This window comes from Salminus brasiliensis, chromosome 15 (assembly GCF_030463535.1).
Source record: "Salminus brasiliensis chromosome 15, fSalBra1.hap2, whole genome shotgun sequence".
Classification (NCBI taxonomy): Eukaryota; Metazoa; Chordata; class Actinopteri; order Characiformes; family Bryconidae; genus Salminus; species Salminus brasiliensis.
The window spans coordinates 19383162-19403954 of NC_132892.1; the positions used below are offsets into that span (position 1 = coordinate 19383162).

At 40.0% G+C, this 20793-nt stretch overlaps 3 protein-coding genes across 4 annotated transcripts in view; 1 reads left to right on the forward strand and 2 right to left on the reverse strand.

Moving 5' to 3' along the window:
* Nucleotides 1-5120: 5120 nt before the first annotated feature.
* Nucleotides 5121-8693, forward strand: retsatl (retinol saturase (all-trans-retinol 13,14-reductase) like). Its single transcript, XM_072657418.1, has 11 exons — nucleotides 5121-5277; nucleotides 5700-5882; nucleotides 6001-6242; nucleotides 6682-6877; nucleotides 6991-7188; nucleotides 7259-7378; nucleotides 7462-7600; nucleotides 7686-7795; nucleotides 7881-8044; nucleotides 8299-8455; nucleotides 8548-8693. Exons 1-11 carry the CDS (start codon nucleotides 5121-5123, stop codon nucleotides 8691-8693), a joined length of 1812 nt encoding a protein of 603 aa, XP_072513519.1.
* A 726-nt stretch (nucleotides 8694-9419) lies between these two features.
* On the reverse strand, nucleotides 9420-14962 carry LOC140535652 (uncharacterized protein CXorf38 homolog). 2 transcript variants are annotated; one of them, XM_072657062.1, is made up of 6 exons: nucleotides 14551-14962; nucleotides 12681-12815; nucleotides 12337-12459; nucleotides 12070-12219; nucleotides 9963-10148; nucleotides 9420-9764 (listed from the first exon to the last, which is right to left on the reverse strand). In XM_072657062.1, exons 1-6 carry the CDS (start codon nucleotides 14755-14757, stop codon nucleotides 9630-9632), a joined length of 936 nt encoding a protein of 311 aa, XP_072513163.1. In that variant the 5' UTR covers nucleotides 14758-14962; the 3' UTR covers nucleotides 9420-9629. The 2 variants fall into 2 exon arrangements, with proteins under 2 accessions (XP_072513163.1, XP_072513162.1); XM_072657061.1 differs by having other exon boundaries at nucleotides 12070-12243.
* Nucleotides 14963-17726: 2764 nt separating this feature from the next.
* LOC140535505 (protocadherin-8-like) overlaps nucleotides 17727-20793 on the reverse strand; it is a 3660-nt gene continuing 593 nt past the window's right edge. The window contains exons 1-4 of the mRNA XM_072656903.1: nucleotides 19029-20793; nucleotides 18833-18912; nucleotides 18589-18722; nucleotides 17727-18213 (exon numbers count right to left, since the gene is read on the reverse strand). The exon at nucleotides 19029-20793 is cut by the window's right edge and continues 593 nt beyond it. Of these exons, the coding sequence (XP_072513004.1) occupies nucleotides 17864-18213; nucleotides 18589-18722; nucleotides 18833-18912; nucleotides 19029-20793 (2329 nt within the window). The 3' untranslated portion in view covers nucleotides 17727-17863. The remainder of the gene's footprint in view (nucleotides 18214-18588; nucleotides 18723-18832; nucleotides 18913-19028) is intronic.

Below are 20793 nucleotides of genomic sequence, written 5' to 3' on the forward strand. Positions count from 1 at the left end.
AAACAATACTGCTAGTTTGTATCAGATGTTTCTAACATGTACAGAATTAGACCATGATCTAAACATACTCTGTATTATATATATTCTATATCTCCATTACATTTTCTGTTGTACCGCTTTAATAAATCTGTTTTTGAACAGTGGGGTAGTATATTTTGTCCATATTTGGAAAGATACACTGTAGACTGTGCTATATTAATAGTTATGGTTTAGTTATAGTTAGGGTAGTTAGGGTTTAGTCTTCTTAGTCTTCTAAAGGATTATTAGTGTCATTCTAATAAATTAGCACTGCAATCTAAAAATCGCTAAAATGCCAGCTTTACAGTAGAAGGAAAATACATTACATTTGAAAGTCAATGTAAAAATAATAATATCATTTAAATAATTTCTTTTGATCCATTCATCTACCAGATTCAAAAAGTGAAACATGGAAAGGCTTATGCAAAGGTCCATGCGTGACTATGACAAATGCATCAAAAGAACTACACTTTTCCACTTTTTTTTGAGAAAGATGTATTTGCTTGCAACTTTCATTGTCACTTTATGAATGTGTTTAATTGTAATAAGGAAAATAGTATAATAAGTATAATAACAATGTTTCAATGAAGAAACATTCATGAAAATATCTGTAAATGTATTGTTTTCCATGAGTTTCAATGAGGATGTAATTTGTAAACATTGCAATTATAACTAAAATAACAGCTGAGTTGCTGATCTACAGAGAATTTCTGTAATTGTTTTAAATACAATTGTATTGTATTTTTATAATTCATAAAATAATAATATTATTATATATTATTACAGATCAGCTGACCTTGTCTTCTGAATGCTAATTTTGATAATTGGAGAATTAGAATTGGATAATTATGATAATCTGGACATAAACATAACATTTTGCTTTTTTGTTTGTTTGCTTTTTCATGTTTTAGTTTGTTTTGATTTGTTGTTTGCAAATACAGATACATGTATACATTTCATTTGCAATACATGTACAACATGTTAATGCTGATGGTCAGGTTTCAGTATGTTTTGCAGGTATCTATTAAATTTATCTTGATGATGTTCATGTTCAGCCTGTATGGCCTTTGAATTATTTCATTAAATCTATTCTTATCGAAATTTATACAGTATATACAGTCTTAGGCAAGAGTCTGGGCACCCCTGATCAAATATCAAATTCCTAAAAGACAAAATCCTCTACAAGAAACTTAAATCTAAAAATATTCTGTAGATTTCAGTGCATATTTATTTATTTGTTTGTTTATTTGTTTGTGTATTGCAATATATTAAATTAAGCAAATAAACAGTAATTGTGCTTTAGAAAACAGTGCTCTGTTATTTTTTATTTTCATTTAGAAAGTCAAAAACATATGTAATTTGACCATGGCTACCAAACCTTTGCATAAGGCCCTGTTGGAATTACATATTTTGTTGTTTTTCTAAGTGAAAATACATAAACACATCCTACAAACTTCAAAATGGCATTTTCCTCAAATCTGATATTATATTATATTCTCTGCAGAGGATGTGTTCCTTACTGTCACATTGAAATCAACAAAACATTGGATTTTTATTTTGATGGTAAACCTAAACCTAAGTCTAATACTTATCTAACCCTGATCTTAAAATCTAATGATAGGCTTGTTGAGAATCAACAATATTAGTTCCAGCAGATTTAAGTATTTGAGCATCTGTAGAGAACCTCCCACCATTCACATCTGATTATGATTGTGCGTATGTCGTTGTGACAGTAAGGGCTATGTCTCCTTTCCCAGACTTGAAGAATTGGATGACATAATCTTAGTTACAAACAAATCAGATTCAGAACCCTAGTTTTTTTTTGCATTGCATTGCATTAAGATATCACTCAGTTGGGATATTCTCTGTAATTTGGTGTATGATATTCCACTAACTTAAACATTAGTACATAACACTATGACCAACATTTCATCATCTATTTAAAGTAAAGCATAAATATTGTGAAAATTAACATCTCAAAGAAGAAAACATATAGACTTTTTAATAAAGAAAATAACTTTTACTGTAAATGTTTCTAAACCAAACTAAAAGATCTACATGTCTAGATTTAAACATGTATTGTGTATAAACAGTACATTATGTGTACAATTACTAATGGCCAACATGTGTTAATGGCAATGTAGAAAGTAATTACAAAGAATTGCAAAACCAAAAGAATCACTGGTCAGATATTTTCAAGACTAGGAATGCTCCTGTTTGCAAGTTAAGCTTTTCTTTTTTTTTCTTTTAGAGCTTCTGCTCTCTTGGTCACTTTACCTTTAACAAGAGACATCTAGCAAAGCCCTTCAGTACAAAACAAACAACGTCGTCAGCAGCTACTTTACTACTTTTCTAATTTTCCAGGAAGCAAGAATGAGATGGTTTCTGCTTTTCTCCAAATAGTCCACATTCTGGTACCTGTGTGGCAAGAGAACTGGACTCTGTGACAGAACTCTAACTCAGGACTCATAATTAATAATTGTTGACCAGAAAGTTCTCAGACAAAATATGCTGTTTACATACTTGTATGAGACTTTATACAATACTGTGTATGCTAGTAACTGTACACTAGTATCCAAAGGTAACACTTTGGGAATCGATTAGGTATGGCAACAATTCATTTTCATTCATTAACCTTCTGAAGAATTTGACAAATATTGTGCCATTGTGATTGGCAGTGGTATTGGAGACTTGACAGTTGCCGCAGTTTTGGCCAAGCTTGGCAAGAAAGACCTCCCTCATCTTAGAACAAAAAGACCAGGCAGAAGGCTGAAGGCCAGACCTTTACTGTAACAGGCTTTGAGTTTGATTCTGGTAAGAAACCATTTCTGAAGCCCACTTAAATAGCCACAACCTGGAGAGACTCCAACCTTTTGGCCACTGCCAAAACCAGAAGCACTACTCCTATCAAAAAATTGACATCTCAGGTAAAATGCAATGACCAAAACGAAATAAAATAATTCAAATGTGCATTAATTTAATCATCTCAATTACCTCATAAATGGAAATATTTTCAGTGCTGTTCAGTGGTGGAGTTTCCGGAGCATTACATGGTGGGCTTCTCTGTGCTTCTGCAGTTCTTGGATGTGTCGTCTACATTGACCTCCCAGTGCTGAGACAAGAAAACACCTCAAGTATATGTTCTGTAATGTATCTTAACTTACTAATTAAACATGAAATATTTTTAGTTTATTGCTATTATATGTATACAGTACAACAATATGATTGCCATGTAGGGTGGTGGGTTTGAGACCTGGGCTTGGCAAGCTGCCACTGTTGGGCCCTTGAGCAAGGCCATTTACCCTCTCTGCTCCCCGGGTGCTGGAGTTGGCTGCCCACCGCTCTGGGTGTGTGTGTACTCACTGCCCCTAGTTCACTAGTGTGTGTGTGTTCACTACCACAGATGGGTTAAATGCGGAGGACACATTTCGCTGTACAGTGTTCACTGACAAATACGTGCACCTTTACCCTTATTTTTTTATCTGTATACTGAAGCTTACAAAGCTGGGGTCATATCATACGGTCAGCCATGCTTCGGTGACTCTGATACAGTGAGGGTTAAACATCGGGAGCTTAGCGGACCTGGGTATTAAACTCACAACCACTTTTGATTCTCCTAAAAAACTTTCAGCACCTAGAGTAAGCAAAATGCACGACTGTAAACGCATTCTGTAATCTTACTCTAAAAACTAAGAAACAGATAACAGTTTGGTGAGGTAATTATTCATCTTATTATACAAATGAGTATAGTTGTACAAGTACAAGTAGAGAATAGTTTCCTTAAAGCCAGTGGGGCGTAGTGAAATTGAGGTTGCAGTTATCATGGTAAAAGAAGGATGATATCTCAGTGATTTAAAACAAAGACATGTTCATATGTTTATCTTTACCTTTTTTTAATCAAAGAGTATATTATCACTTCATACTTTCATAACGTTTTCATTCTTGCCATTGTCTTGCTTGTGTTTAAAATACCCTAATCAGTTCAAATGACTTTTATTAAATTTGATAATTGGATGTAATATTTCATCATTTCATGATCCATCAACAGGTTGAAAAATTGAGTGATGCTGTGCATGATCAACAGTTTGTAGCTGTAGTCATGTTACGGACAGTAAATTACTATCTGTGGTTACAACTGATTCCTTCAAATTACTTCCCAAAAATGTAAAAGCAGGGTAGAGCTACTAGTAAGTTAATTCTTATCTTAAATTAGTTCATACTTTTACTATTTGCGTATTTTCACTATGTACATAAACAGCTGACTCCCCACAGTTAGCATGCTAACAAGTAGGTTGAGAATAGGGTAAAAAAAATAGGGTTGGCCATATTGGCTACTTTTCCACAGATTCATATTGTGGATAGGTAACTTTATCTCATCGTGGGCATAAAACCAACCAAACCAACCAAAACCAAAACAAAAAACTAAATAAACCAAAACAAAACAAAACTAAATAAACCAAACCAACCAAACCAAAACAAATCAAAATAAAACTAAATAAACCAAACCAACCAAACCAAACCAAACCAAAATAAAACTGAATAAAACAAAACAAAACTAAACTAAACTAAATAAACCAAACCAAAACAAAATAAAACTAAATAGAACAAAATAAACCAAACAAACCTAAATAAATCAAAATAAAACTAAATAAAACAAAACAAAACTAAACTAAATAAACCAAACCAACCAAACCAAAACAAATCAATATAAAACTGAATAAAACAAAACAAAACAAAACTAAACTAAATAAACCAAACCAAAAGAAAATAAAACTACATAAACAAAAAATAGAACAAAATAACCCAAACAAACCTAAATAAATCAAAGCAAAACTAAAGATTATCACAGGTTGTTGTGAAAAAAAGCTGATTTGCCAGATTATTATAAATAATAATAGTAATAATAATAATAATAATAATAATAATAATAGGGTCATAGAGTCAGAGGTCAGGGTATTATTTCCAATTTCCAATTAAGGGCTGCCATGTGATGTCGTGGCCCCGCCCATTCATCGCCCTCATTAAAAACAGCAGGACTTGCTTGTTTGCTTGCTGTTACTCGGTGTGAAGTTTATTGGAGAAACGCGACTGGCTGAGACACCATGTGGTTCCTGCTGTTTTTGGAGTGGTTGGTGGACTGGGCCCGAGGGACGTACTGGTATCTGTTTGGTAAAAGAAGTCCTCTCTGTAAGGAGTCGTTTAGCCCTCCAGGCCAGCAGGACTTCGACCAGGATGCGAGAGACAAGGTGTTGGGGCAAGGTATGCTGGCTTAGGTGAACTGACGTGACTGTTATTAGTGATGGTAACATCAAGCTCTGGGGGGAAGGTGAAATATTCGAAGCTCATTAGTGACACCTGTTGAGCAAAACGGCAAATAGCGGCTGTAAATTGCGGCCTGGAGATCCACCTCCAACCCACCTAGCACTCAGCTCAGTAACATCTGAAAGAGCTAGCTGGGTCAGGTGGCTTGGTGTTGGAACTGGGCTCTGCAGTTGGAGACCTTCTGGAACATGGTTGAACATGTCCATTGACCTTTATTTTGTGCAGTCAGTCCTTCGATGACAAAGTACCTTCAGTAGTCCTGTGTCACCAAATATCTGCTTAGTTTGATGATCAGGGATTTAAAAACTCAGCTCAGAACATGTAGAGCTGTACAAATTGAATGTCTGTGTTGTGCCTAGAGTTCAGCAAGAGCAAAGTAGCATCAGACCTGGATGTGGTTGTGATTGGCAGTGGTATTGGTGGACTTACTGTTGCTGCAGTGCTGGCAAAACTGGGAAAGAAGGTTCTTGTTCTGGAGCAACATGAAAAGCCTGGAGGCTTTTGCCAGTCCTTCACTGAAAAAGGCTTTCAATTTGACATGGGTAAGTGTTTTCGAGCATGAGCTCAACGCTTTATGGAAATGAAGATTCAAGTGATGAGCTAATCTTGTGTGTGTGTGTGTGTGTGTGTGTGTGTGTGTGTGTGTGATCTGTTCTGAAGCCTTCCACTACATTGGTCAGCTCCATGAGCACAGTCTTCTGAAGATTGCTTTTGATCAGATAACTGATGGTCAGCTGCAGTTTGCTGAACTAGACCCTCACTCCGACACTGTGGTTATTGGAAAGGGGGCGGATTGCAAGCAGTACACCATCTACACAGGCAAGCGGAAGATGGAGGCCCATCTTAAAAAGCACTTCCCCAATGACACTCGGGCAATTGAGGAGTTCTTCAAAATAATGAAGGTAGGTGAGGGTGTTACCTTCTTGTAGAGCAGCCATCCTCAGTTCTAGTCCCAGAGGGTCAGCGTTTAGCAGTTTGCCATTCCTGAAAATATTTGGCCTGTAATTGACTGGGTTGGGTGTTGGAAGAGGAAAGTAAACAGGACCTGAGGACAAGGGCTAAAACTGAACTGAACATTTTCCTTGTGGCAATGGTTCCTTTTATGCTATGGGTGGGGAAACTGAGGGCCGGAGTGCATCACAGGTTGCTGTTGCCCCCTCTTTTACATACCTGGCAATTACCAGCAGAGTTGAATTGGGTGTATTAGAGCAGGAAATCACTGTGGAGGAATCTGGCTCTTCAGGAGTTCCCCTACCACTGTTGTATGCTAGAGAAATCACTGTAGATGATCCTTCAGTAGATAACTGTTATTCTAACTTGCAACTGGGCCTCCTTTTCAAGGTCTGCTCCAAAAAGATTCATCTGTTGTGTGACCTGAAGCTGGTCCCGCTCTGGTTTGCTCGCTTCATTCTGTGGAGTGGCATTGCTGACTTGATCTCTCCAATATTCAAGTACTCTCGCATCAGCACCACAGAAATGCTCAGCTCCCTTACCAACAACAAGGACCTGTCGACAGTTCTTACACACTTCCTTCATGGTGAGCGGTCTTTAGCAGGTGTTCATTGACTGTTTTAGCATGAAGTTGAGTCATTTATTAAATGCTCTTATTTATTAGAGCTTCAATTCCATTTCTTGCCACCAATCATCCAGGAGTTCCACCCAAGAATGCCAGCTGCATGATCAACGCATTGCTCTTCCATCACTACAAGCGTGGTGCATACTACCCAAAAGGGGGTGCTGGTGAAATCCCTTATCACATTGTTCAGGTCATTGAAAAGCATGGAGGAAAAGTGCTGGTCAAGGCCCCAGTGTCTCAGATTCTGGTTAATGAAACTGGTGCTGCATATGGTGAGTAAATTGTTCACACTGCAGGCTGATTTTGTGACTTGTATGGTCTTTTGAGTATAAATTCTTTCAGGTGTGACCGTGAAGCAGTCTGGTGAGCAGATTAACGTTCACGCTCCGGTCATCATTTCAAGTGCTGGTGTGTTCACCACCTTTCAGGACCTCTTGCCCCCGGAGATCCGGGTCAAGCCAGGTAACTTATTTATTGAAATTTCCTTTTTTTTTCCCTAAAGGAAAGTTGACCCATTTGCCCCATTTACTCTTCCTGTCTTTCAGAGATTAAGAGTTGCCTGAATGGTTTAAAAATCAGCAAAGCCTCCTTCCAGGTGTTTGCAGGCTTTGATGCCACTCAAGAGGAGCTGGACGTTACATCAACTAACATGTGGCTCTTCCAGAATAATGATCTTGATGCTATGTAAGAGCCTGGTCTCTGCTAAAAAAAAGAAGGTTATTTGGGGGTTCCTGTACAAAGTACATAACTGAACTTGTATGTTTTCAAGGTTGGAGGCATATTTCCTCTTAAATAAAGAGGAGGCACCTGAGAACGTCCCCATGATGTTTATATCATTCCCTTCTGCAAAAGATCCCTGCTCCAAGCAACGCTTCCCAGGTATGCTGTATACTCTTGCCATGACTTGTAGCAAATGGATGCATGTTGAAGCATGTTGAAGCATTTATAATTCCTAACCCCTCAGGTAAGTCATGCATGGTGATTCATACCATTGTAAGATACGAGTGGTTTGAACAATGGAAGGACCTGCCTGTGGAAAGCCTGGATCCGTATGAACGTTACAAGATGAGATTTGCCAACCATCTCTTTGACTGGGCTTGTGTCCACTTCCCTAAGCTGAAGGCAAAGGTACGGTTGTGACCCATCTTGTGACCTAAGAATTTGTATGATCCTCATTTGCTCTATAGCCTCTTGAAGGGCTGGTGTCGGCACAAATTGGCAACCAACATGCAGAGCTGTAACTGACAGGTTTAGTAGTTTGAGTGAGTGGAAAATTACTAAACTGTAAAGAACCCTACTCTAGTATAGATTGGCAATTGTAATCATAAGGGTCAGTGGGGGAACCCCAGGAATTTAAGCTTCATTTCAACTTTTTTTATTAGCTCGCAGTGCTGCATGCAGTCGGACCAATCAATGCCCATGGGATGGGAGCCCCAGCAGGCTCAATTCTGTCTGCTGAGCACAATCTGGAGCGGTACCAACCTTTGAACATGGCACAGACCAGGTGTTCTACACCCATTGAGAACCTCTACCTTTCAGGTACACTGCCCTTGAAGACCCTAAGGGTCACTATCTTTCTCTTTACTCTGTAGGTTTCTGGCTGACTTTTTTTGCACTTTCTAATGTTTCAGGTCAGGATGTGTTCAGCACCGGCTATTCTGGAGCATTACATGGTGGACTTCTCTGTGCCTCCACTGTTTTGGGGCATGTTGTGTACATTGACCTCCTTCTACTTCAGAAGAAACTGAAGCAGAAAGCAGCCAAGAAACTAGACTAAGACACTGCTTTCTGAAATGAGCAATCTGAAACCTGATTCTTAAGCCAATAAAAATCTCTTGCAAACTGAATCCTTTACTATGAGATATTTGGCCAAGTGCTTAATGTAGTGTTCAAGCTAGCTTGTGACATCTAGCACAGTCAAACTTGATGGACTGAAACAGTCTTCAGAATATAATTGGCCCATATCCTGTTTAAGGGCCACTGATTTTCCAAGGCTACATTTGTGCTCCAGATAAGTGGTTTGGTGTGGCAATGTGAACAGCAAAAACAATCAGAAATGTAATTCCCAATTTGGGCCACATCGTTTTGGAAATCTAATATGCAACTCCGTCTAACTGGCCATATTGGAATGCATTGGCAACTAGGCAACTCTGCACCTTGAAAAGATTAAATGAGCTCTGTGACAACTGGGCTCATAAGCCACTAGAACTCCTTGAGCTCCTGTGATTTTTGGCAAAGATGAAACCAAAGCTATCAAACTGTATCCGTTTAGAAGTGTGAACTGTTCAATGAATGTCCGACTATTTTTAGGCTGTATAACCAGATTTGGGACATCCTCAAAGCCCAGAGCTGGCCCAAGGCATACTTGAAATACATGGCCGCATAGAGCCCCACTTTGAAAGTAAATTGAATTGCGTTTTCTACACCTGTAAGGGTAAAAACAATAGCCAGAATGACAGTTATTATGCAAGCGAATTATAAATAATACTAATGGGTATGGGTAGATATGTAAATTTATTGCTTTCCAATAAGCCACAAATACAAAGAATTCAAAAATGGCTTTTCTTTTTGCATGTATGGACTGTGTAGTAAACCTGACTATTAACAAAATACATCCAACTTTTCAAAAATCAAAGAAAGCAATTTTATATCAATCATACATCCTGACCATTCTTGCAATATAACACAAATGATCAAAGACTGTTCTGGGCAATCACCTTTCCTTATTAATGCTACCCTGGAGCTCTTCCTCCAACACCTGAATGCTCTGAATTTCTGTCCTGAACTGCTCCTCCAGGTCCTTGTGGGAACTCAAAAAGCCACGCAGGGTCTGAACTTTCTTCAGATCCTGAAAAGGGGGAGAGATCGGAAATTGAACTAGTACAGCTATCGTTTGAAATATATACTTACATATAGCATTATCTTTTTAACCACTATAATTTTTCATAATCATTATTAATGGTGTTTTGATACATTGTAAAGCATATTTGTTGCAAAAAGTTCCAGTTTTAAGCTTCTACTGACAGTTATTTTTGTAAAATCTTACCACAGGTACGGGTCTCCCCTCATTTTCATCGTTGTCCAACAGGTCTTTCAGACTTTCTTTAAGAAGTTCTGTCTCCCATTGGCTGATGGATTCAATCCCCATATCATCCGTTATTTCTCCATCCGTTTCTGCTCCATCCACACACTCCACTCCAGGGACATGCACAGACAGGTCAACTGACAGCATCTGAAGACCAAGGCATGCGTTGGAAGTAAACAATAGTATACAAATTAATATAAACGCAGCTGTGCCCAAATAAAGTAATGTTTTAAACATATCAGCTAAAAAAAAAAAAAAAGCATATACAATGACCTGCAGACGTTTGGGCTTCCCTGGTCAAATTTCTGTTTTCATTAATGTTAAAGTAAAAAAAAAAAGTTTGGACACCCCTGCAAGAGACACACTCACTCTTATTTCTTACCAAGCTCTCAGGCCCTAATTAGCTGTTATGTGTGTGAGCTCACTGCATATTGCATAAATAATGAGAACGTCAGCCTTTCTCAGACAAGTGGTGTGAATCTCCAAACCAAACAACACAACAGATTATGGGTATTCCATGTCTGCTAGTGTACGTCGTTTGTACACTACCTTTGGCAGTGCATTGAAAATTCAGCTGTTTTTGGACACTACTACAAAATGGTGAAACTCAATAGGAGTGCACTATATAAAGTCTTGTTCCAACAATCAGCAGCCATGGACTCCTTCAAGCAGCTGTCCAAAATAATCCATTAAAGTAATTAAAATAACTGATGCCCACAAAGCTGGAGGTCCAACAGGGGAGGTTAAGGTCTGAAAGACCAAGACCTGTTTGACTGCAATAGACCCTCAGGACAATTTAGGACCCTGGAGTGGTGCTGCACGACAGAAAAGCATTTACAAGCTGTGATACTAGCCAAAGTAGATTTTACTGAGTACTGACCATGCAGGATGCCCAAACGTTTGCTTCAGGCCCTTTATCCTTTGTTATTTTGAAACTGTCAAATATTTAATTCAAATTATCATCAGGTCAGATCTTTTACAGCATGCTGGTGTATGTTTTCAAAAAGAAAAAGAAAAAAAAGAAAAAGGTTGTGAATAACTATTAGCGAGACACTGGAAGTCAGATACTGTATATGATGTTATACAAGAAGTCTTATGCTGCATTCATAACATCTGGGAGATATCATGATATCAGATATTTTAGCCTATTCAAACTAGCTGAGGTTATTCTTGAGTAAATAGCAAAGCACTTTTGTAAGTTGCTCTGGATAAGAGTGTCTGCTAAAGGCCTTAAATGTAATATCGTTATCTGCTCATTGTTGTTTGTGACAATTTAGCTGTCATATCACTTGTGTTTGTGTTGTGAGCATACAAGAAGCTCAACGGCCTATAGCTCTCTGAAACTGAGTCATTTTCTTAGTGATTCATTTATTTTTCAAATGTAGATTATGGGGATTCATCATTAATGTAGCATCGTAAAATGCCATTAAAGTCATTTTATCACAGTTTGATCAAAAATCTTGCATAGAATTGCATAATCTAACAACTTCCCCAAGTGCCATCCTGTATATATATATATATATATAAAACAAATAATAAATACATAATATACAGTCAAAAGTCTGTTTAAAAGCTTAAAACACATTATTACTTGTTCTGTGAGTGCCCGCCATATTGAAATAATGGTACAGATTAGGAATTAGGCGAAGCCGGAGCTCTTAGGGGTGGGCAGTAGGACAGTTATTAATTGTATCGTGATGAACTGTGTTATCATGATATACAATATACATTTTAGAGAATACTATGGATGTCATCAATGCTTAAAGGACACTGACCAACTAACACATTTCATTACAGAGAGTAATTAGGTTTCATTTTTGTTTAATTGGATGAAATGCAGCCATTTTTAAATAAAAGAAAACTGTCCACTGTCCTGAATTTGGACAGAGGTTTTTATTCATCACTACTGGTGCATTCTGTCTGCATGTCATAATATTGTGATCTATATCATGTATTGTGAAAATGTCTGATATTTTAGATTATTTAGATATTTCAGAAATGTCTTACTTCCTACTTGGTCAAGAACGCATCAGTCAATTGTCTTATACAGAGGTACTTTGTCTTATACCTCCTGGATCTGTTGGCCAGCTGCAACCACTTCAGGAACATGGCATAACTGTAGTAGCAGCTGCTGTAGACTCTTCTGAAAGTGGGCCATCCACTGATCTGAGACCAGCATCTCACATGAATGCATTAGTTCATTCCTACAGCGAATCACCTGTGAGGGACAAACTGGATCACACTTCAAAAAGAGTCTTCACATGTTCTTTTCTGCATTTTCTGTAAGAGATAAAGTGAAGCACTGTAATCTAGTAGACTTTGAATGGTTTCTCACCTCCGTAACAAGGCTCTGGTTAATGAAGCTGAAATGGTCACAGAAGTGGAGGAGATTGAGTAGTGCTGCAGCATCACACTGCTCTGCTCTGTTTACGTCTGCTAGCCCCCGTGGCATGAAAGCCTATAAAGGAAGAGAGGTTATTGCCTTTAAGGTGGGTATGGGGTGGGGTTCTTTTTCCAGCATTGAAAAGCAGGTATACAGGCATACAGAATCGAGTAATCGAGTCATTTCTGCCAGGTTTGCTTATTGAAGAAAATAACAGTATTCTGTACAGTAGAACAAACCATCTACACGAGTTCCAGCAGCTCCACACACTTAGCTACACAGCCTCCATAGCCTACCTTGGCCAGTTCCCAGGGTTCAGTGGGCCACAGCCGGGGTCTGCAGTTTCCCCAGTTAATTATACCAGATGGTTTTGTGTGGTGCCTCAATATTTCCCTCCGCCACTCATTACAGAGAGAACAAGCCGACTGAAACTGGAAGTAAAAGCAGTTAGTGCAATTAGAGGACAAATAAAATAGGGTGTGTGGAGGAGGCTTAACCTATACTCAATGCAAAAGTAAAATAATGACTCAAATAAAATATATATTAAAACTAGTGTTGCACCAATATCGGTACTGCATCAGTATCAGCACCGATACTTAAACATACACACAGTATCGGTATTGGGAATAGAAAGCACAGATACCATGAAGCTTACTAATGCCATAGATTTGATTTATTATTATTTTTTAAAACATACAACATTTTTATTATGAAACCAACCATTTAAGCAACCAGTAAAAGCCAGTCATAAATAGGTATTACCATTAAACAGACATTTAATACTTAATAAAAGTTCTGTTTCCATGTGGTGTGGGTTTTTTGGTTCTGAGACCAGTAGTTAAGTTTAGATAGTTTGTTTAAAGACGAACACGCACTGAAGTTTAGTAGCTTTAAACTGGCACTTTCACTGCTCTGAAATGTGAATTTTAAACACCAGTTAAAAGCTGTTTGGTCGAGCTTAGCAAGACCGTGCTTCCCTACTTGCCTGTGTTTCTGCATTGTGGCATTTAAAAAAAAAAAAAAAGTTAAATGTGCAGTTACTCAACCAGTAAATGCTGTTCTTTCAAGCGTATCATCTCATATTTGGGAGAAGGTATAAAAAAACAACCTATAAAGTAGAACACTATAAATATCAGGATTTATAGCCATCTATCCAGTATTTAAGTCAGAGTATCAGTATTGATAATCAGTATCGGCAGACTTGACAACCTGATATCGGAAAGGAAAAAAGGGAATTTGTGCATCCCTATTAAAAAAAAAAAAAAACTATCAGACACAAAAACTACTTAACCCTTGTGTTGTCCAAAAGGTCACAAATGACCCACCACTATGTTCAACAGCAGAGAAAATCCCCTAAATCATCGTTTTTTCAGCTTTTAAAATTGAATGCCTTTTCCTAGAGTGACCCAAACGTTAGAGTTTGATCATATATCCATGAAAGCTGTACACCACTAGGCCACACGGACTGTTTTTGGGGCATTTTGACCCCTAGGATGGGAGGGGGGGAGTATGCAGAATGTTAAGTACTGAGTTTTCAACAGTACTTCAAATTGCAATTCTAAACATAGAAATTTCAATGTATTAGACACTATTTTAACTTTTCGATCTAAAACAAAATGACTAACCTCAGAGATATAGGTGATATATGGTTCCAGTTTCCATCATTTTACAGTAGGGCTGGACGATATGGTAAAAATACTATATCATGATATTTAACGATTTTTTTTCGCGATACATAGTATTCATCACACAGACAAAAAATCAGTAGCAGCAGGTTCTTATAAGCTACTATTCAGATACTTTATCATACTGAATACAGTGATTTTTATTATTAACATCTGCAGCTCTTCATCAAAGCATGTTGTTATCACGATAACAAAATGTATCACGATACGATAAAATATCGTCATATTGCCCAGCTCTACTCTACAGTCCTCATTTCACATCCAGCTACTCTGGCTGACTGTGTGTATGTGTTGAATGGCTGAATTGAGCAGGAATCACTACATACTACAGATTTGAATGACCTAAATGACTTAAACTCGTATCTAATCCATCTGAATTTCACTTACAGTACAAATACCCACCTCTGACAACTGCCAGCATGCCAAGAAAACGTGCCATTACTGGTATAGGGGCTGTTTTTGACTGAAAAGACGCTTCTACCTGGTTTCCTCTTGGTCTGCAGTCGCTCCTGCACCTTTGTCCTGCTAGGACGTTGTTGCTTCTCACCACAGCGCGGTGAAAAGAGCGCATTTCGCTGTGTGCATATCCACACAAGCCGTCCCTCACCTTCAGAAGACAGTATCCTGCCTTTAACCAGTTCTTATACCCTGCTTCGTTAAGACGGGCAAACAGCTCCTCATGAACCATGGCCCGTCCGTGTGAACACGGTCTGCCCTGACAGCGGGTGAAGGGGCTCTGCTGTAGTCCGGTAGCGTTAAAGTAGACCCCTCTCCCCTCTCTAAGAGAACATCTCGTCTCCCGAAACTATGTAAGCACTCATCTGCTTCTCAAAACTGGACAGAAATGTTTCCTTACTGTCCGTCCCCGACTATACAGTACACTTTTCCGCATTTGGTAGCGATGCATTATGGGAATTGTAGTCTGTCACCACTCGGCGCTGAGGCGGCGCTGTAACTCGGTGTGCACATTTTTATGCACATTAGTAAAATCCAGCTTTTGCTGAAAGGTGATTTCAGATGGTCCTGAAGGTGTCTGGACAGCTGGTTATCTAGGAGAAGACTTTTGACCTTTGCTGGTTAAGATGGTCATACATGCGGATCAGTGTGGTCAGGCTGGTCATGCTAGTCATGTTGGTCAACAAGCATTTTTTTTTTTTTATTATTATTTTTTGTGTTCTAGTGCTGTCAACATTAACTGGTTAACTTTAATAAATTTTTTTACAGAGTTTGGGCCCAACTTGGGCTTTATTTAGCGATGTAAACACAGCCTCACTGCTGTTGAGAGGACTCAGAGGACAGATTACACTTTATTTATGCTGAAATATGGATTAAATCACTAACTAACTCTCATTCTCGTACTCCTCCATCATCCCTCTTTCTCTCTCTCACACACACACAGACGCTCCTCTCTTAGCTATTAGCTTAATCCAGCCCAATGACTGAACATCCATTTATCTCTTTAAAAAGTTGTTGAAGCGTTTTCTCTATTAAAGCCTCTGTATGCGAGCTTCGTCGTGTTTAAAGCTAAAGTTCTCAAAGATAATATAAGGTAAACGCCTGGATTCCTCTAGACAGTTTATTAGGCACCCCGACCATTTAGCTGTCCTCTTGCCAAAAATTCAAGGACGTGCTAGCTTTCATTTTACCTTGTGATTAATCACAGAATATTCTTGTGATTGACGCCATTAGCTTTTTAATAGATTGACACCACTATTTTTACATTAACACAATTTTTGTCTTTGAGTTCACTTTAACATTCATTGCAGTTGATAAAAAATAAATAAAATGGGAAAGTTTAGAAATTCAACAACTAAAAAAAAAAGAAAAAAAAATCCACAAATTAAGCAACCATTTGCTGGTCTAGCCTGTTTTAAGCTGATTGACAGTATTTTATAGTTCAAAACACAACATATCAGAACAGAACCGTGTATCTCTGAAGTGTTACCGTTACAAGAGAGACAAAAAACACCTATAATATAAAGTATAAAAATGGTTAATTTATTCGATCGTATTAGTAACTCATTTTGAACGTTTTTTTTTTTTTTTTACCCATTCATCATAATATTTGGATACAATGTAAGGGATAGCTGTCATTTGCTAATTATGTGAAAAAGCTTATTACTAGCAAACCTCCATTGCTAGTGAACTCAACAGATGTTTATCCCCTGTGACACACTGTTGTTTATGTTAGCAGAGTGACAATGAAATATTAAATATTCTGCATTATTTCTAGGCAGGGACGTCACTAAAGATTTATGGATGGTGGGCTAAGTATTAACTCGGGGGAGGAGGAGGGGTCTAGGGGCATGAATCCTTTAGGCCCTAAACTGTGTGTTCACCATGATTTTAGAGTAGCAACACACATAAAACACAATAAGACATATTGCTGGTTGGTAAAGTTGGCCCACAGTAGATCTGTCCCTTCCTAGTTAGTATTAGACACAGAGTAGACGGTGTAGAGTGAATCCTCTCCATCAACTTCTAATAGACGCAGGTAGCCAAAAACTAGCTATTGTAGAGCATGTCTTTCCAGCAGCTGCAAGCATTAACTCAGGTTGTCTGCCTCTACACCACCATGCTCTACACCCAAACACCTACTTCATAATCTTAAAGACTAGTGTTGCAATAAACAAGATACTGGAAATGGCAATTGGAACTGTACCAAAAAAATTTAATTGCCAATCGTTTTCTTAGGGCAATGTGGAACAACCGTATTGGCCATCTTTTTATTCAAAGTTTCTGTATGTAGTGGTGTTGTGTTATCTACATAAGTGTGGTAACTTCTTAAGGACGCCCATTTCAACATCACAGTCATTATTACAGTCATCACAATAATTTTTTTAGTTCAATAAATGAAGGCCAAGAAGCCTGTTTTTCATTTTTCAGCAGAAGCACTGCTGTGAGGTCTTGATTGCATTCAGTGACAAGAGCTTTAGTGAGGCCAGGATGTTGGGTGATCACCACCCCACCTCACCCCCAACTCCCCAACTCATCCCAAAATAATTGGATGGAGCAGCACCATCCATCATTCTAGAGAACACAGTTCTTCCACTGCTCCACAGCTCAATGCTGGGGGGGCTTTATACCCCTCTAGCCCACGCCTGGCATTAGACATGGTGCCTACAGCAAAATTAGACATGGCATTAGACATGGTGCCTACATCATATTTCTGCTGTAAGTTATAATGAGCTCCTTTTTTTTTAACCTGGACTACTTTGTTAATACCCAGTGAAGGGCAACCAATGAGAATAGAGGTGTTTTACACATCTTACACGTCTTAAAAGCACAGTAACAGTTTTTCTGTTAAGCTGTAATGGGGCTTGGTACCTAATAAGACAAATAATTAACCTATAGTGGAAGTCAATGTCCAAAAAGGTTATGAGTATCTCGGTACTGTGGAAATGATGTTACATACGATGTTGAAATAAAAAATCAGACTGCAGAATGATGTAATTTTTTCCATTTATTCAGAAGTACATTTATACAATGTCAATAAATATAAAACACTATATTTACACTTATTTACACAGCAGTTATTTACATTATTTATAAAATACAGTGGCCCTCTCAACAGGCCAAATGAAGCAGAGTGCTAGGCCTTCATTAACAACTGACTGCTCAGTGTTGTAGAATAGTTTAGAGAATGGAGCCCGGAAAATCAAGGGTTGAACGGATACATTTAGCAGCATTTAAGCCTGAAGTTGTTTAGCCTGAAATGCAAGATGAGCTCACATTCCGGAAAGGACAGCATAAGTATAAAGCTTGCAATTGAGCTCAGTCAATGAAGTTAGGCTTTAAAAGTATGTCACAGGTGTGGCAATCGAGTCTGTCATCAGTTCTGTGGTTGATGTGACTTGTCTGTTTATCTGAGCCAGCTTATTTTGCTGGTAATAATAGAGCTGGGAAGGGAGGGTCCCTATCCTATGACACATGGGTGCTGGCGGCTGCTCAGAGGCTTGCGGAAGGATTGTGCTATAGCTGTACTCCCTCCAGGAAGGGTGATGGGTGGCAGCTGGGTGGTGGCCATAGGCTGGTGTCCGGTATGCTATACTGTACCCACCATTGCCCAGGTGAGTGCTGCTGGTGTATGTTGGGATCTCTCTGGTTCTGCAGGCTACTTCCATTGGTCCAGTGTGAAATGAACCTGTCAACAAAAGTGAGATATTAGTTTTCCAGCAAACCTTCAAGTAAATCTAGACATTTTTTTTACATTTTAGTTCTACAGAATCATCTACCGAGAAATAATTTTACTCTGATTATAGGGTTATACGAACCCCCTACAGCCCATGTTGTTTGAGGTGTCATATTCAAAGGTCTATCACCTTTGTGTTGCATAATTAACATCAAGCAATTACATGTACTCAAGTACATTTTTGATGGATCAATACTTTCCTGTGTATTTTTAATTTTCCCTATTTCAACGAGGTAACAATACTTTTACTTGAGTAAATGCCTTCAACTGTACAGGATGGCAACCATACAAGTATAAGATGAGCACAAACGGCCTTAAAACACTTACTGCCAGCTCGCTGATGGCTGAGGCCGGTCATTTTTCGACTGGCTTCTCCACTGGCGTCAGAATCGCTGTCATTGAAGTCACTGTCTCCTTTCCCGCTGTCTTTCACACTGGTTTGGTCAGTGGACCTAATCCCACTGTGAATGAAATAAAAAAAAATTAGGCAAGAGGACAAACGCAAGCAGATTTGAGCATTAATTTGGATCCAGAATAAATATTTTTGGGTTCTTTGTACCCAAATCTGTACCTCATCTGAAGAGTGTATCTGTCTCCTTGCCAAATGGCAACCGGCTCAAAATTGGTCTTGTTGAAGAGAGGTCGAAACACCTAAAGAGAGAGAAAAGGAAGAAGATGAGTGCCCGTGTTTTCTTTTGCACATTCTCACAGTAAATGAGGTTATACCCTATAGGTTCGATTATTATTATAATGTGAGTGCTGTTTACCTTATTGTCAGAATCTCTGCTGTGCTCCTCGTCATAAGAGTAAGACGACTCATCCTGTGAGGTGGAAATGTGCTCTGTGATGGTGCTGCTGCCTCCAGAGAAGCTGGCGGAGTCTGACGAGTCAATGCTATGCGATGGCAGTGGAGACTTTTTGAAGTTTCCTGTGGTACCACGCTCCAGTTTGCTGATGGTGCAGTCCCTTGGGACATTTCTCCGCGACAAGGCCACCGCCACAATGGCAACCAGCAGCGTGGCGCACCCAACGGCCAGGAGCACAATGATGATGAGGGAAGCATCGAAGTCTGACTCTGCCTGTTCTTCACTTGCTTCAAGAACGACCACCACTTGCTCCTCCAAGGGCTGGACATCTGACACCACAAAGCGGACGGTGGCCGTGCAAGACAGAGGCGTCCGACCATGGTCGCTTGCCACCACTGTGATCTCCAGCACATCCCCATACTCAAACGTCAGGCCGTGCTTCAGCACAACCTCGCCAGAGTTTTTGTTCATGGAGAACAGAGATTGCTTGTCCTCCACAATGGCGTAGGACAGCTCGGCGTTCATCCCGTCGTCCATGTCGCGAGCTTTGACCCTCAGGCCAATGTAACCAGCTGGCGCATTGTAAGGAAGAGGCACATCTGCTGAGCTGTTGATGAGAATGGGGTGGGTGATAAAAGGCGCATTGTCGTTCTCGTCCACCACTCTGACCCTGACCAGGGCTGTGCTTGATAGCGGAGGGGAGCCTCCATCTGTGGCTTGAATGACCACCTCAATTTGCTTTACATACTCATAGTCCAGAGACCTCACAGCATAGAGAGTGCCAGAGGCGGAGTCTACTGAGAGGAAAGAACTCATCAGCACTCCGTCCACTTCGTTTTCAATCAGCTTATAGGTGACCTTGGCATTGGCTGCGTCATCAGGGTCACGAGCCACTAGAGAAGCAATGTAGGAGCCAGGTGCTTTGTTTTCCATCACAGAGATCTCATAGATGGGCTTGCTGAACTGTGGGGGGTTGTCATTCTCATCAGCAACTCTGATGGTGTACTGCATAAAGGTCTTGAATGGTGGGGAACCGAGATCTTCGGCCACTATGGTGAGATTGTACTCAGGGATCTTCTCTCTGTCCAAAGCTGAGGTCGTGACGATCATAAAAGTGTCGCCGTAGGCCTGCTGCAGTCTGAAGTGCTCGTGCCCGTGTAGACTCACGCGCACGTAGCCGTTGGCACCCGAGTCTCTGTCCGTGGTGCTGATGAGTGCCACGAAGCTCTCCACCGCCGCCGCCTCAGTGATGTAGGCCATCTCTTGGCTCGTCGACGTCATCGGCTTGATCTTGATCTCCGGCGCGTTGTCGTTCACGTCCACGACGTCTACGGTGATGGTGCAGGTCGACGGCACGGAGTTCACCCCCAGGTCGTACGCCTGAATGTTCAGCTCGTAGGACCGTCTGGCCTCGAAGTCCACCATGGACTTCACGGTGAGCGCCCCGCTGACCGGGTCCACGTCGAAGGTGCTCCTGATCTCCTCGGACACACCATCCGCGAAGTCGTAGCGCACCTCCCCGTTCACGCCGTGGTCCGGGTCGACCGCCTGCACCCTGAGCAGAAGGAACCCCACCGGCGCGTCCTCGTGGAGCTCGACTTTAAGGGTGCTGTGCTCGAACTGGGGGCTGTTATCATTGGAGTCCAAAACTTTGACGTGCACCGTCACGGATCCAGACTTGGGTGGGCTCCCACCGTCGCTCGCCGTCACCTGAAGCGTGTAGGAA